Genomic DNA, 16,643 nt, shown 5'->3' with positions numbered 1-16,643 from the left:
CATTATATCGAAGGTCCGCCCTGCTCCAAAATTTGTCGGTCGCATGACTCAGTGTTTTTAGATATTATTTACTCTGAAAATAAAATTTAATAGTCTGACACTGACAGTTTTAAAACAACATCAGATTTACTGATTTCACAATGCTCACCAGTCAGTTTAACTAGTTGCGTACGGATGCCTTTTGATATTAAAAGTTGCCACTGTAATTTGAGGCAACTGACAAAGAAAAGAGAGAGAGAGCTGCATGGGATTCTAATATTTTAATGTACAGCTGTGAGTGCAACGATGCACTGCATCGTGATATTGTACGTACTGGAGTGACAATCGCACACATCACTACGCTGCTATTTCCTTCGGTGTTCTCATGACATCTCGCACAGACCCTGGCAGCACCCTCTAATGTGTCCGACGCGTAAGTCATCGCCTTTTACTGACATTAAATAACACATCGCGCTATTCCCGGCAAGTGGGAGAACACAACGTCAGTGACGTCACAGGATTTTAGCTGGGCCGAACGTTGCCGCCATTTTAGGACGCGCACATGGGACGAGTTGAAAATTGACAGAAGTTGTTCATGGAAGTCTGTACCTTGCAGCGTACAAAGGCGTACGGCGTATAAAAAGGTATGGCAAATCCAGCTGAAGTATTTTAATGCACTGTAGGTGAATCTGAAGGATCGTTAGAATGAAGACGCAGGGGACAGGGGGGATAAACGCTACGTGTATGAACGGATCACGCGGAAAATGCGTAGGCAACAAAATAAAGCAAGTTTATACAATTGAAAACCAGCAGCACAGTATGCCAGCGTTTTGCGAGTCTCGTTTGCTTGATCATATGTTGGATATGATGAGCTTTATAGCTTTTGTTTGTGGTTAAACGATGTCAAACATGTCAGCAACACGATAATTGAACAAGCGTCGGTTATCTCACATTGAACCCAAATGCACTAAACGACTTGCACAAAGTTTGAGCATATTCTACTACAATGTACTGTTTATATAATGTAGAATATTATAAATAATGATTGTCGTTTATCATTTCATTAATGGATTGTTGCTTTCGTGCCTAGCTGTTCTTAGTCGTTGCATAAGGCTTGAAGTGGAACTTCCGTTGTGATGGAATAGGCGTGTTTCAAATGAAAAGCTAATGTTACAGACAAAAATATCACAGTCTTGTTACGCATGTTGATGGCTTTGCCATGAATGCTTTGGCAAGCAACGTTCACTGCTTTGCTAAATCAAAGAGAACAAATTTGTAATTTGGGATGTGGTATGTCTTCTCTTTGATTACTTGTTGCTACTGTGGTTAGCAATATCAGTATGTCCAGCATGCTAGTTCCTTATCCTTCAGAGATTTCCCTTGAGAAGAGCAGTTGTGAAGCAAGCTTAACTGCTTTTTCTCCTCAATGCACAAACTGTTTGCTTAGAAACTAGTGTGTTGTATTATACTATAACATTAGGACATAAGCACTAACAGACACAGCATTTTTGAAAACCAGCATTGTGAGTGATAAATTCTGTAACATTAGGAATTTTATGGTCTTTAGCAAATCTTGTGTGTCCTTAAAGGGCAAGAAAATGTGCTTAAATGAGACATATTTATGTGTTAAATTGTTCCTTGATACAGTATTATTTTTGTGAAAGAATCATTTACTTGTAATCTCTAGAACAAAAATCTCAGATGATACATGGAGGCCATTATGTTGCATTATTTAAAATAAAAATTCACTGACATAGAACATAAGGAAGCTCATTATCAAGAAAAACTATCGCTGTCATAGAGTGCCAAGAGTATTATAGCCTTTATTATTAGTGTGCATGACAGCAGACCAGATTTCTGGTTGGGGGCTTGCTTGGACCTTTGTCTTGAAAATTCTCTGCTTACACAGTAGCCATTGCAGGATACCTGATTTATCAGGGGCGGAAAAGATGAAGAGGGTTGGACTCTGCAATTGCCATGCTGAAGGCCTCCTTTTAACAGTGTCATTTAGGCAATTATACACTCTATTTGACACACATTCGTAGTACCAAAGATATACGAGCATAAAAATATATTACTAATATTAATTCTAACAATAAATAAATATTATAAATAATAAAATTAATATGAATTACAGTAAAATGTATTTACTCTGAAACGAGAACCAGCATCGCTTGCCTAAGACACAACAGGCTTCTAAAAATTGTAAACAATAGTGTGGGAATGGTTATTAAGGAAATGCGAAAGGTTTATGTAGTGTAAAAGTATGGGGGAGGGTTTATAAAACCTTAATATAGTGTATAAATACATAAATAAATATACTCTTTCTCTTTCACGGATTTTTGGTTATCATGGGTGGTTCTGGAATGCATCTCCCACAATAAACGAGGGATTACTGTATTATCATCAAATTTCACAAAAATTGTCATTTTGTAATGCACTTGGAATCTTGCAATGAATGACTCTGTTCAAATCCTACCTGAGTGATCTGGGCTAACTTAACTGGTTTAGCTTTTTCCCCATGCCTGACGAATTTGGAATATTCCTTTGATCCTCCTTCTATTTGGCAGATTGTGACATTATCTGCTAGGATTACTGTTTTAATTTGGGAAAGAGCACGGAAATCTGGTTGCCTGTCATGGACCAGTCCGTGCCTCCGTGTTTTTCAGATTATTTAAATGTAATCTCATGAACCTACTGATCATCAAGATGTAAAGTTCAAAATAGGTTTAAGGAACATCCACAAATTATCTTTTTCTTAAAACAAGAGAATAAGGTACCTATGGGGGAAGATAATCACACGCTCAGACACGAACAATCCTCCTCCAATAAACACAACGTCCAGGAATAAGGTAATGATAGCTGGGAAAGAAAGAATACAGTAGAGACAATCTAATCCTTTACTACGGGTAGAACTTTGTAGACCCGTAGAATTGGAGACGGGGTTAAAACGTAAAAAATAAACCAAGAACATCAACGGATAAACCCGTAAACAGTTTAACATAAGACTCAGCAAAAGACAATCCTTCCACACAACAACTTTTCCACCAGACACAGACAGCCCCGCAATCACGTTGGGGTCACCAAAATTGTCACGGCACGGGTGGCTTAATAACTCACGCCAGAAAAATAGGCGTCCTTTCAACACACAACAAAACGATTGCCTGAGGCTGCCCAAATCATGTTCATTTTGTTATCGAGTGGCTCAGGACTTTACAGACTGCGACACAAATACTCATTAGTAAACAACTCGCTTTTACAGAGTATTCTGAAGGCGTTGAACATCTAGCGATAGACGCAATGTTTACATCCGGGGCAGTTCCCGGATCAATCAAAACATAGTAAAAATCATACAATCCAAGTATGAAGATCACACACCTCGCACTCTCTTCTGTTCGGCATAGAAGTTCCAGTTCTGTTATCAGATTACGACCACACTAGCAATTGTTGAGTACGTTACTTGCAGTTTATCGTCCCTCTTAGGGTTGTTGCTATCCACATCTCCAGCCATCTAGAATCCAATAACACAAATACACATATGAAGACCGTACACACTGGGCGCGTCGGTGAGGCAGTGTCCAGAGTCACAGTGGAGGTACTCCGCGGTGACGCCATGGGGCTAATGGTGCTCCTAGCCCAAGTGCTGCTGGACCAAAGGCAATCAAGGAATGGTCCTGGGAGGTGATTCTTCCTTATCCAGAAGAGCCCCAGCTCTTTCAGCCCATACAATTAAAACCTGTAACTCGAAGTTACACTATACTACCATTCTAATCAACAGTCTTCAATTCACACATCTTTCTCTCGTATGTTCGTGTTTACAACTTTGAAACCTACATGAGTTCTATTACAATGCCATAAGTAATAAAAGAAAAAGATGTCATACCTCGTCTAGAGGAGGTTAATCCAAAAACAGGTCAGTACTGTGCCGCATCCAGCATCGATCAACACTATCCTGGTTTACTCTCAAATCTCAACTAGGGAGATTTACATTTTGTGACTCAGGCACGTCGTCTTCCTTCATTATCCTGGTCCTGGGTAAATTTCCTACCTCATTCCCACCAAAATCCACTGGTGAACAGAGTTCACCAAACACTTTGTGTCACAGTTAACACTTTACCAGCTAATGTTCTCATCCATTCAGCCATGCATTCAACATACACTTGCAGCTCGTAAGTCGCAAAGGGGTTAAAAATAAACTGAAAAACACGGAGGCATGGATTGGTCCATGACTGTCGTTACCAGCCCAGACTGATATTTTAGACCCAGTTAAAAGCAAACAGTTCTTTTATAAGCAGAAATTTTGAGGATAAACAAATTTTCAGAACATCAATATCTGTTTTTAAAACTTAGTTTTTAATTTCCTTGGCTTTTAATGCAAATAAAAAAAATAAAGCTTATTGCTTTTACTTTTGTTCTTTTATATAAACCTCATATCTAATTCTCATACATGCTTAATGCATTTTACTGCAGATTTATTTTCATGTAAAACACTACTTTAAATCATAGACTGTTTGATTATTTGCACCAATACTGAAGTTGGCAATGCTTATTTTGTTATTCAGGTTGCACAGAAGCATGGAACCAGCATTTTCTATTGAATTGGCTATGGAGAAATATAAAAATGCCGAAGAAGTCCCAGTCACTTGTGGAGGACTGACAGGTCTTCTTCTTTTAAAGAAGTTCTTTTGTCCAGCTATTCACCGAGCCTGTATCAGGTTCAATGGCGAGATTGTTACACCAAAGCAGTTTTGCATCATGGGTGACAAGCAGAAGCTAAAAGACTGGAAAAATGCGATTCGCATAGAAGGTTTTCCACTTCGGTATGCAATTATTTGTCAGTCTTTAGGGTTTAGATGCATTTTATAAATCCCAAAACATGACAGGGTTTTGTAACCTCTCGCTAACTCTCCAAACCCCCCACTTCCCAGGAGTCTGGGAGTCTGAAAACCCCTTGTGGCTTATGGAGGGAAAAATACTGCAGATCATTTTCCACAAAACAGTCCTTTTAACTCTAACAGTATTATTTGCTGTTTGGACAGAAATCAGAATCCCAGTTCTCAGCTTTTAGTAAATGGCGGTATTATTGATAATGCAAAGCCCAGTTACGAACTACACAGTTTTTACATTCTGAAATCATAAATAAACAATTCTACAATAGCTTTTTAATCTAGATTAAATAATGCTATATTTTATTGATTGGTTAGTGAAATATAGCTTTATTTCATGTTGAACTCCATTTTGAAATATTGTCACAGTATTTTAAAGTGCAGTGCATATAAATTTTATCTCTTTTGCATAGAAGTACGAAAATTCTCAAATTTAAAATCTGGTAGTTTATTCTTAGACGTTATTCTAATTTGATGTGACCTTGTTAGCACCATATTCATAAAGACTTGCATTATTGAAGGAAATTTTAATGATGTTAATGATGAAAACACTGTTTAGAGTGTTGACTTCAGGTCAAATAACTTTCAGTGAAAGTTAAAAGAAATATTTGTTAAAAAATGTAGATTAGTAAAGACTAAACAGTGCTTGTCAAAATTTCCAAATATTGTGTGAAATTGTGTTATATCAATCAAATCAAACTTTATTGTCTGTCAAAGGAAGTCCGAGACAGAAATTTTTCGTTTTGCTCACAAGCCCAACTGCATATACAAATATGAGTATAACAAACATAATATGATCATATGTTGCAGGAAATATATTGAAACAGGCCAGTTGGACTTTTACCGGCACTCAGAGTTCTGCACAGGACGATGCACTGCTCGCACACCCTTAAACCGCAGTTCCAACATTTCTAATATTGCTAGTGAGGCCAACGCCACAACAGTCATGGAACCAGTTGCCTCAGTTGTTCCCTCAGGTAATGAATGTGAAGGCCTGCAATGCTTGTATGGGATTGTTGTTTTCTTCAGTGGTGATAGTTCTGAATGGACTGAACTGCATATTTTAAGGTATAAACAGTGCAGAGTTTCTCTCATTTCCCAAAAATGCTTGTTGCAGGAGAGAGAATCACTATTGCAGATACCTTGTATCAAAGATTTTTCCCATCTGCTGTTGAAAATGAGGATGATGGGACCATCAGCGTTAAAGAAACAGCCAAGCAGGCTGAGGATAGGAAACTTCCCCAGATCAAAAGAGAATCTGGCGTATCGACATCTTTGAGGTCTCCAGCATCACCGATCAGATTATCTGCGGGAAATGCCACTAAGCTGCAGCCAGGTTCTAGTCTTTCTTCATCGACATTGCCAGCTGCAAGTTCATCTACATGGCGAATGAAACTTGCTGCTGCCAAAGTCAAGACTCAACCAGACAAACATCATGTGTTTGGTACATTTGATTATTACTATATTTTTAATTTTTTATTTTGTTATTTTGATAGGGTCAGTAATGTTCCTGTAGTCTAAAAGGAAAGAAGATAATGGTTAAAATATATTCTTGGCATTAAGATTATATTTTTTTGTGCTATAAAAAAACTCATAAAAAGTTAATGAATTTTGAGAGGGAGATAATTTTTAGGTGTTCTTACAGTTTTTTTTTTTCAACAATTGTTTACAAAGTGTGGAAAAGAAAAACTAGCATATCCTGTTCACAATATGTCAGGTGCTTATAGTAATAAGCTGAACAGTGTATTCTAGGCATGTGGAGAAGACTAGCAGCTGTTTGACCATTTTATCCTTTGTATTTTCAGAAATAGAAGATGGCATAGAAGTTGTGACAGTTTCATCCACTCAGTTGTCAGATGATCAACAATTCTGGCTTGGCATTGTGGAGCAAAATCTTTGTGACTTGGTCTTTCAGGAAATTCACAGTGCCTTAGAGTCCATGAAACAAGACCTCATCACATACTGCGTGCGAGGTGAAGGTATTGCTCGAGGTTTTATTTTCTTTTATTGTGATTCCTTGTAGTTGCTATTGTTTGAAAGTTGACTAAGTCAGGGAGAGGTACAAATTAATAGAAAAGAAGCAAAATTCAAGCATTCTTAAGATTTTTGTTTTAGTACAGAATTTTCAGAGAATGACATGTTTAATGACTTCATGTTTGCCTTCAAGTTTTCTGATTGGATTTTAACTTGAGCATTGTAAAGCATAGTAAACATGTTGAATGAAATTGTGATAGATAAATGTACTGTATTATTATTACTACAAGAAATGCTGAGATTATTGTATGGATGCAAGAGAGTCCAAAATGCAGGTCTATGTTATTTAGTGACAAAATAATTTTTAGAAGAAATTCTGATTACAAGTTTAAAGTTGTTACAGAGAGTGCTACTTTGGTGTTGTTACAGATGCTTATTGTCTGAGCAATGTTGTGCGGGAGCTGGGATTGATGGGGAATCTCAAAGATAAACTGGCAGATATCAAACACCACATGGACTTGCAGCAGGCTTCAATTGCAAATGAAATGCTAGGTTTGTATTTGGTTTCTTATCAGGACCTCTCAAAGATGTGGAAGTCACATAAACTTTTTTATGCTCACTTTTGCACATTTTGAAAAGGCATTCCTTTTGGTGTTCTAATGCACTAAGTCCTGAGGATTTTCAACATAGCATCTTACAAGAGATGGATTATTTTGCGGGTAAACAGTCATTGAAAAAAATTGAAAAGAATTATAAAGCTACGCTAAGATGTATTTATAAATGTGTGTATGTTTTCAGGGGAAAAAAGTAATTCATTAGTGGGAGGTTAAAAATTTTTATTTAAGTTTTCAAGTTTAATATTTTTAATCCAGGCCAGACATTTGTGCCTTGACCCTTCAGTAACTATTAAGTCCAGGCAGCCCATCCGTGTCACATTAAGCACTTTTTACTACAGAGCTATGTTAACAAAATAAGAAGAAATCTAGTCACTCAACTAGGTGATCCACATTTAGAAAAATATTTACATCCCTTACCAGGAACAGGATTTTATTTTTTCCGGTAGTACCTTTCTTTTAAAAAATTATGGAAACACAATTTAACACACAAAGCTGGCTAGCAATTTTTAATTCTTTCTTTAAGCCTATTTCTGACACTAAAGTTCTTCTTTGTCATTGTAAGTTAGGTTTGTTTATTTCTACATAGTGCATAACTATTAAAATCTACTAAATATTGGATGAAACACCAAATTGATGATCAATTGTGTGTAAGGCTATATCAAAATTTTCTTTGTGATATATTTAATTTCCCATGGATTTACAAAAAGTACAACTTCACTATAGAATAGGGCAAGAACAGTTTTTTTCTCTTAACTTTAAACTTTAAGTATATGTTTGATTTATCTTCCTTTTATGTTCAGTTAATTAATATTTTTAAAAAAATACTTCAGAATCAAAGATCAAGGCCCAGACTTATGTGTTAACATGTAACATTTTTAAAATCTGATGTTGAAAGGGGAATGTTGTATGTACTGACCCTTTGAACTGTGATTAAGTGAGAACAGAAGGTCAATAGAAATGAATCCTTGAAGTTGAAAAATCTTGATTTTTATTTAAGGGTAGATAGTAGATAATTATACTAAAATGTCCAGGACCATTATTGTTAGATCACACACTTGCATGTGCTGCTTTTTTTTTTTTTGAGGAAAAAAAAAGTCCAGTGACCTTATGGTCATGGGGGAGTGAACTGTTTAGAGTCCTCATTTTTTGTAGGGCCATCTTTGATGTAGGCGGTGCTTAACATCCTTCATGGGTTTGCTTTCTCCAACTCTCTGCTGTCAGGTACCAACTGTGTCATCATGGGTATTGAAAAGGCTGATCTGTGTGCCTTGAGGTTTAGACACAAGATAGCTTTAACCACTAGATTCACCATGGCTGGAATTTACTAAAACTTCCTTACAGGCTGGGCTAGCTGATAAATCCCCTGGTGTAAAATGCCTGTGGAGAGGTTACTGATGTTTTGCAGAACAGAGGCCATTGGATTGGTCTATCTGTAAGAGGGTTATTAGTGTGATATGCATGGGCACTTGAATAAAATGGCTGATATGTTGACAATAAAAGCTGTAGAACAGTGGTGCCCAACCTTTTCTTGCATGAGGGCCACTTTGGACATAATCTAAAATCTCATGGCGGTTTTGGCAGAATTGCGCATTAAAAATGAAATTATGCTGTTGCGTTAAAATGAGCTTATCAGATGAGGCACCTTCGCAGGCCACATCTGTCCCGTGGGCCGTAAGTAGGGCATTACTGCTTTAGAATAAACTGGTGTACCAAAAAAGAATGATAGTGTCCTTTTCAAGATAAAAAGTGTTAATATACAAATTAAATGTATTTCATGAAAGAATCACAGAGTTTTTAAAGTCAATCTTATCTTTGTGCAGAGTTGAAGAAGAAAGTTGCAGAGTTTGAAGCTAAGAAGTTAGCTTTGAAGCGCAAGTCAGACAAGTTTAACTATCTGATTGAGGTTACCAAGGCCAAGAAACAGCGCAAGATGAAAGTTGTCCCTGATGTTGCAGAGTCCTCTTTGCTTGGCAGCTCGTCCAGTGAGGGATCTGATGAAGAGGCTGATGAGGATCAGCCCCCATCTAAATCGGCTAAACATGGTGTTGTCGAAAAAGAACAGACATTACGTGGGGATATACCAAGGTCATCTGAGAAATCAGAAAGGAATGCCAGCAAAACATCTTCTTCAGCAGCAGGATCAAAGAAAACCTTATCATCATCTTCAGCAAAAACAGGTAGTGTTGCTGCTAAGGGTGATGTAGATGTGAGGGCCATAAGAAGGAGCAACACAAAGAACACCTCTGATGACACATCAACATTTAAAACAGCAGCAACTGTTAACTCTGCTGCCTGTGCTGCTGATGTTTTAAGGCATAGAAATGCCAGCAAAGAGCGTGGAGATAAGAGTGGCTGCCACAAAAAACAACCTGATGGCAAGGAGGAGAGTCGAGGGAGAGTTTCAACAAATAAGGGCATCATTCTGGAGAACAAGACAGGGGAGATTGATGAAGGTGGCAAGCCTGTATGTTTGCTGAAGTTAGAAGATCTCGCCACTGAGACCTGCACAGACAAAGAAGTTCTGGAAGAAAGTGCTTTCGAGAGATCTGAGGAGCATATGGTAGAAGGATCTACTGGAGCAGATAACTCTGTTGAGCAGCAAGAGATTGAGCAGTCAGGTGGTCCATCTGCACATTTTGCGGAGAAAGGATCCACAGGTGCACTGGACTGTCAGAAAGAGACAAACTGTGTCACCGATAAGTCTTGACCTGTCCTCAAGTAAAGAGGAACATTGTGATCCAGAGTTTGATACAAAGGCTGCTTTAGAAGCATTTGGAAAGAAAGGCAGTCTAGACCTTTCAGGTGATGAGAAAATGCTCTTGTTAGATAAACTGAAAGTGGAGCCTTCCTCTCAAGTACATGGAACAGAGAGAGTCTGTACTGATAGTGATGTTGGTAAGCTTCCTTCTTCAGAGGAATTCAACAGTGGTGCAACAGTAACATCAAAACCTTTAGCAGATGAAGAAACAGGCAACATATGCCAGGCTGATGGAAAAGAACCTGACAATGACACAATTGTGGCCAAAGATACCAGTCAGATTATTCGTAGTTGTACTGATGCCAAAGAATCTAAACCTACGACTGTTCAAACTAGCACCCAGGTGAATAGCTGGGAGCCATTTCATTCACGGACTGCGTTCAAGACACTTTCAGCCAGATCCACAAAGTTAACAAAGGCGAATGATCTAAAGCGGTCCAGTAATGTTTCAGAAAAGAAGTCCAGATTTTCTTGCAGTACACATAAAACATTTTGCAGGTTTTGTGGTAGAGATAGGGGAACATGCATACATATGCTTCCCAACCGGTCAAAGTTGGAGATCAAAAAGAACAGAGGCAAAATAATGTCCTCTGGAAAGAGGTCAAAGTCACAACATAAAGCCATGTTGTCAGGTGCTAAGAAAAAACTTATGGCGAGGTCAAAAGCACTTCGGCTTGCTGGGAAGTCTGATAAGTCAGGTCCTAAGAATGTGCACCTGTTGATGTCTTTGAATGAGGCCATGTCCTTACAAGTGAAAGAGGAAGAACCTAGTGGGATGAACTCTGAAGATGAACATTCAAAATCAGGAAAGATTTTTGACTTGACAAAGACAGCTACCAGTTTCATTAAGTTGGAAAAGCAGGAAGGCCTTCATGATGCATTATCAAAATCCAGTGAGACAGCCTCTGATGATGCTGGACAGAAATCATCTGGCAGCAGTTTAGTTTTAAAGTCTGCTTCAGAGGATAGTCAGAAACTAGGAAATGTAAAGACAATGAACTCAGTCCCTCCTGAAACCTCAATAATCCACATGTCACAAGAGACCGGATCTCGTCCAAAAATTACAGTCATAAGGAAGGAGTCTCCAGAATTGGGAAAGAGCATTGCATCAGGATACAGGACAATTGTTCTCCCACCTCAGGCAAAGATTCCTGTAGCACTGCTGCAGTCTTTGATCAAAACTGGGGGTACTTCTCCCACCAAAATAGCTGCTGCTGCAGGTGATAAAGACCAGATGTCCGGGCTGTCCCCATCAGGCATAGTTGCCTCCTCCAAGGATGTGACATTGGTTTCAAAGGCTTGTTTGCCTGGTGGAAAAAATACTCGCTTTATTCTGGGCATAAAAACCTCAGAAGCTGCCCCCATTAGCTCAGCATCAAGTTCAAGCAAGTTTCCTGGTCGAGTGCAACTGGTGGCAGTCATTCCTCCTATTGATTCATCTCATTCTGACTCCAGTGTCCAGTCAACTGCGGTCAGGCTGAGGACCTCTTGTGTGAGTAACAGCACACCAGCTGCTAATCATGGCAAGTCTCTAGTAACTGCTAAAATGACTAGCTTAACACCATCACTGAATCGAAGTGCTGGCAAAACTACTGATGCACCAGAGGGGTGCAAATCAAAAAAAGGGGTGCAAGTAGTTTCTTCATCACCTAATGACAAAGAAGCAAAAGGGGTTGGAGAGCAAAAGCAGCCTACTAAGATTTCTTTCAGCAAAGTACACTCTAAGCTATCGGTATGTCATTCAAAAGTAGTAAAGACCAAAATGGAGTCAAAACTTAAACCAGAAAACTTAGCAGCATCTAAAAAGCAGATTGCTTCAAGGAATGAGAAGCATTCTGCTGAAGACACTGTTTTGTGTTCACAGGGCAGAGACTCAAGCATTCCAGAGGAAGTTGAATCTTCTGCAAGCCTACAGTTGGCAAAGATTCAGGAGGAGCTGGGTGTTGCTGCAAATGCAAGCACATGCACTGCTGTCGAAGGTGCCACCTCACATTGCATGTCCCCATTTGTATCAGCTCCCCCTGGTGATGATGTTGGGCCAGGTTCACGGCGGTCAGCACGACGTCAGCCCCAACTGCCTGCCAAATACCGCGATCCTCAGCTGCTTCTGCCCAGAAAATACAATAATTCTACAACCAGTGCCTATGAAGACATTGAAAAATTAAATAGCAAACGAGTATGATTGCCTGTGAATGATGGTGGTGTTTGAGCTGATTTTCCTTTTGAACCATGAAACTGTGTCTGCGTGTATGCATAAAAAGCCAAAACATGTTGGCTTGGAAACAATGTTGTAAAGACTACGAGTTACTCTTTATAAGATATATTTTTTCCATGCATGCTAGTTAGTGTATTGTAGCATAGTTCTGGCATTATATATTTCTATGGCCTTTCCTCTCTTCAGTTTTTATTCTGTTCCCATCTATCACAAATACAGTGACGAAAGCCTGTGCTGGGCTCAGCTCTCATCTTTGGCACGCTGTTCTTTCTCTGCATGTGCCATCTGTTTACAGGTCTGGCTATCTTTCTGTGATATATCCTCGGTTGCTGACTTGGCATAAAATACCAACCCCCCTCTCCCCTTTGATAAAAACCATTCTAATACATAGTGAAATTTTTTGGGGATAGAAAAGACAATATTTGCATAGAACAATAATTTGTTTGTCGAAGCCTTGTGTGATTATGTCTCTTAACACAGTAGCTCTAGTGATCACACAGTTGTTGACATCTCTTTGACTTTCTGGACCTGGCTATATACTGCATAATTCTGACAGCTATTACATTTGTGAAGTGATCAACGGATGCATAACAATTGTAGTCGTGCTTAGTCTAAGCGTATTAAGCACATGACTTGCAGAAGTTATTGTAAAGTAGTATTTGATTATGTAGTAGGAACTAGGATCATGCAAATTTATGAACACTTCTTTTGGTTAATTTTTCTTGTGCATTTAAATACGTTGAGAACACAATCTTGACACTTCAAAAGTTACCTATATATGCACAAAAATTTTCAGATACCACATAATACAAATGTACTGTAAATGATATAAGGATAAAACAAAATTAAAGTTAAAATTCCAACTTTATTGGAATTAACATTTTCACAGCACTTTCATGTAAATTGAAATTAGATATATCCTAACTTTTACAAAATTGCTATGTTCACAAGGTTGCACAAAGTGTATGATTATCAGAATGTCCAGTCTGGTTGGTCCTAAAGACTTGAGCACAAATCACTTTCAAAATCATCAGCAGTCAGTATAACCAGGAATGTCACTCAAGAAACAGGATGGTCAGGATTGTTATGGATTCTCATTTTCACTTTCTCCATTCATCTTGATCTGCCTTGTGCTTACACTCATTCTTGGCATAAGCCTTGGATCTAGGTTTCCTTTTAAAAATGTATGTTTTTTTCTCATTTAAAAAAATGATATTAGAACAATAATTGAAAATATATGCAGATGCACACTTGTGTGTACACATTGTATGGTTCCTCTTACATTCCTCTTTCATTCATTGACTTACCTTCAGTGCTGTTAACAGTTGTAAAAGGGATATTTATAAGAAGAAGTAGCCAAGTCTTACCACTAAGTCCTATCGGGCTGCTGCAAGTAAGTCCTATATGATATAATAATAATGTGTACATGTATCATGCAGCATTACAACCAAGATAGGTTGCACTCTTTGTGCTGCTATGGCCAGTGTGGCAAACTGAAGGAAAAGCGTCTTGTTTCTAAAGTTATGAAAGCAGTGTCCAGACCCCACATGTTTTACTTCTGGAGCCATATTTATAGAGTGGTATCAAAGTTTACCTGGGGTAAAGAAACATGAATTAGTGTTTGCGTGGTCTGGACATTGAAAACAAGATGCTTTTTCTTGCATTCCCAATTTTTCCATAGGGGAAATGACTTGTTCTTGCTTCATAACTATTGCACCTTCAGTCAATAGGTGGCAGCAAAGTTGATGGTGTTAGTGCGCCAGATCCTGTTGAGCCTGGCCATTGATGCTGTCAATGTTGCAGATGTACTGTTCAGGTGATAGGAAGCACTCTTGATGAACACTCATTGGTGTTAAGAGTAATGAACACTTTGTAGGGTGCTCTGATGATTACTTCAGGCTCATCTTCTATGTTGAATTTTTTGCAGAACATGCCGCATCGCTTCATGCCAGACATTGTCAGATTCCTTCTTAATGTCAATGAAGTGGTGGTAATTCTGAAGATGTTTTTCTGTCAGGATGGAACATTGAAGATCTGTTCAGCTGTTGTCATGTCTGGTCTATAGCTTGTCCTGCTAGCAGTTCCTTGATAGTGGTCTTGAGATGGCTTAGGATGGCGTTGAACTTCACTTTGCATGGGTGGCTGGTAAGGCTGATGATTCTGTAGTTTTGTTTGACACTTTATTGTATTTCTTGGTATGATAAATGCTTGTGTCCATTTCATAGGCCATTCTTTGCATCCATTTTCCAGTATATTAAATAAGATGTTGACCATATTCAGTTGCGTTTTAAATTACAAGTAAAATCACAGTTCAGAAGTTACTGTAGAATTGGTGGCAGTAGTCTACCTTTGTGTAGCAGGTCATAATATGACTGACTCCCTTGGAAAACACTCAAACCACCTGTCACATAGTAAACTATGTTTGTCCCAAGGGTATGTACTGTCCACATTGAATTAACTTTTTCTTAAATTATGCTTGTTAAGGGATAACTAAAGCATTGCTCTCTTCCCTGTGCATAGTTGAAAATTATTGATCTTAACTATTGATAGTACTTTAAAAAGGAGCAATTTATAAAAAAAAATAATTGTGGGGGTTATAACAATCAGCTTGTTATAGAAAGTTAAGATTGTGATCATTTCTTCAATGTTTTTTAATGATTTGCTGGTTAAAGACATTATGATGGTGTCAAAAAATTGATATTTCACAAAAAAACACAGATCATTAATAATACTATTAGTAAACGATAGCCAAACTAGTTACAGAAGTAAAATGTCTTTCAAACACTGATTTCAACCAAGAATAATCATTTCAGATTCATTTATGAGCAGGACTATAAATAATGGAGTTTCTAAAAGCAGCATGATTAAAATCTTTGTATAGTCATGTACAACAAATATGTATTTTTAAAAGATTTTGGAGGATAGTAGAATTATACATAAAATTATGAGGAAAAACTATCACAGCTTGATTATGGAATTTTATTTAAGTGTTTTATTTTATTGGTCTCTGTTGATGAAATTTGAAGAGATGGAAAAAAACTTGCTGGTTTTTGGCAGTTTTACTGATCCATGAGTATATGCATGGCTGTGATATAGCCTTAGTTGCTTGCATGGAGTAAAACTCAACCATCGAACCAGGAGTAGATGAATATGATTAAACTAAAATAGGGGACATTGTATTATGTCTTATCCACATTAAAAGAAAATGCTGGGGATAATAATTATAAGAGTTATAGTTTGAAACAAGTAGCAATATCAGCAAAAGTAGATGCTGTTGAAAAGCACTGGTAACAATGAAATGTGCTTACAAAATATACAGAACAATTGTTTTCAGAATACTGTCTGTCAATAAAATAAATTGCAACAAAAGTGAGCAGACTGAGGTCTCTTTATAGAATTTGTATGATTTTTACTTTTTATTTTGTTTTCTGCCTGCAGAAGCATTTCGATAAAATATAAGCGTATAAGTAGATTGAATTCTGAAGAGCCTACTAATTTTAAAGATGAAACATTTCATGTGCAAAGGATTACCATTTATTTATGAATATGACCACACGAATTAAATATTGACTTTTACAGAAATTATTGCCTTTGGCGATTTTTTTTTTTTTACTGTAGTAGACTCATTACTCAACATATCCCTCAATCTTCGCCATAACAAATAAGTATATTTTAAATTAGGGACATCTGGTTTTTAGAAGATTTCGGTTTTATTTTTCTTTTAACCTTTCTTCCGATTATATATTCGCACGCGCAATCCCACACATGCATACACTTACTTTGACTCCACCTTTCATTGCCTCCTTTGAGTGGGCGCCATAATATAGCTCTTCGGTGCTCGTGACAGATTGTGCGACGTCACAGACGTTGTTCAGTCAGATTTTCACCTGAGATTTAGTGGAATTATTTAGGGAAAGGGCTATAGTGCTGAAGGTTAGGGTATTGATCAGCAAGCAGACGACAGATATCGCCCCTCCTGCTCCGCCATTTTGTAGTGGCGTGCGACGGTCACGTGTACTTTATATTCGGCTAACCAAACCACGAACTTGTATTACTGGACTGCTGGCAGACGATTTTTTTTCTCAGTTAACTGCTAAAACGAGGCATTAGACTACAAAGCTTCCGGTTTAGTCACATTCTTTGCTTAGGCTCGCCGAGACTAACAGCGGAGAACGTCGCTTGGTCTTGGCAGACAGACAGCAATCCACTTATGC

At 38.0% G+C, this 16,643-nt stretch overlaps 2 protein-coding genes across 3 annotated transcripts; both read left to right on the top strand.

The window, feature by feature from the left end:
• The first annotated feature begins 367 nt into the window (after nucleotides 1-367).
• On the top strand, nucleotides 368-10,201 carry LOC112561879. Of its 2 annotated transcripts, none has more exons than XM_025234704.1 (7): nucleotides 368-623; nucleotides 4,542-4,799; nucleotides 5,676-5,842; nucleotides 5,983-6,309; nucleotides 6,671-6,838; nucleotides 7,269-7,391; nucleotides 9,277-10,201. In XM_025234704.1, the coding sequence occupies exons 2-7, from the start codon at nucleotides 4,555-4,557 to the stop codon at nucleotides 10,161-10,163; spliced, it is 1,917 nt and encodes a 638-aa protein (XP_025090489.1). In that variant the 5' UTR covers nucleotides 368-623; nucleotides 4,542-4,554; the 3' UTR covers nucleotides 10,164-10,201. The 2 variants fall into 2 exon arrangements, with proteins under 2 accessions (XP_025090489.1, XP_025090488.1); XM_025234703.1 differs by having other exon boundaries at nucleotides 371-623; nucleotides 6,671-6,844.
• On the top strand, nucleotides 10,128-16,011 carry LOC112561880. Its single transcript, XM_025234705.1, has 2 exons — nucleotides 10,128-11,706; nucleotides 12,079-16,011. Exons 1-2 carry the CDS (start codon nucleotides 10,270-10,272, stop codon nucleotides 12,394-12,396), a joined length of 1,755 nt encoding a protein of 584 aa, XP_025090490.1. The 5' UTR covers nucleotides 10,128-10,269; the 3' UTR covers nucleotides 12,397-16,011.
• Nucleotides 16,012-16,643: the final 632 nt, after the last annotated feature.

This window comes from Pomacea canaliculata, linkage group LG4 (genome assembly GCF_003073045.1).
Source record: "Pomacea canaliculata isolate SZHN2017 linkage group LG4, ASM307304v1, whole genome shotgun sequence".
In the NCBI taxonomy this organism is placed as follows: Eukaryota; Metazoa; Mollusca; class Gastropoda; order Architaenioglossa; family Ampullariidae; genus Pomacea; species Pomacea canaliculata.
Note: the sequence above shows the minus strand (reverse complement) of the source record. Positions and strands in the feature narration are given on the sequence as shown.

Bases quoted from the DNA above. Each gene is read 5' to 3' on its own strand.
- LOC112561879 (XM_025234703.1), top strand. From the start codon at position 4,555: ATGGAACCAGCATTTTCTATTGAATTGGCTATGGAGAAATATAAAAAT. The intron at 6,310-6,670 runs GTACATTTGATT...TTGTATTTTCAG, and splicing joins AGACAAACATCATGTGTTTG to AAATAGAAGATGGCATAGAA. The intron at 6,845-7,268 runs GTATTGCTCGAG...GTGTTGTTACAG, and splicing joins ATACTGCGTGCGAGGTGAAG to ATGCTTATTGTCTGAGCAAT.
- LOC112561880 (XM_025234705.1), top strand. From the start codon at position 10,270: ATGCTCTTGTTAGATAAACTGAAAGTGGAGCCTTCCTCTCAAGTACAT. The intron at 11,707-12,078 runs GTGAGTAACAGC...TTGTGTTCACAG, and splicing joins TCAGGCTGAGGACCTCTTGT to GGCAGAGACTCAAGCATTCC.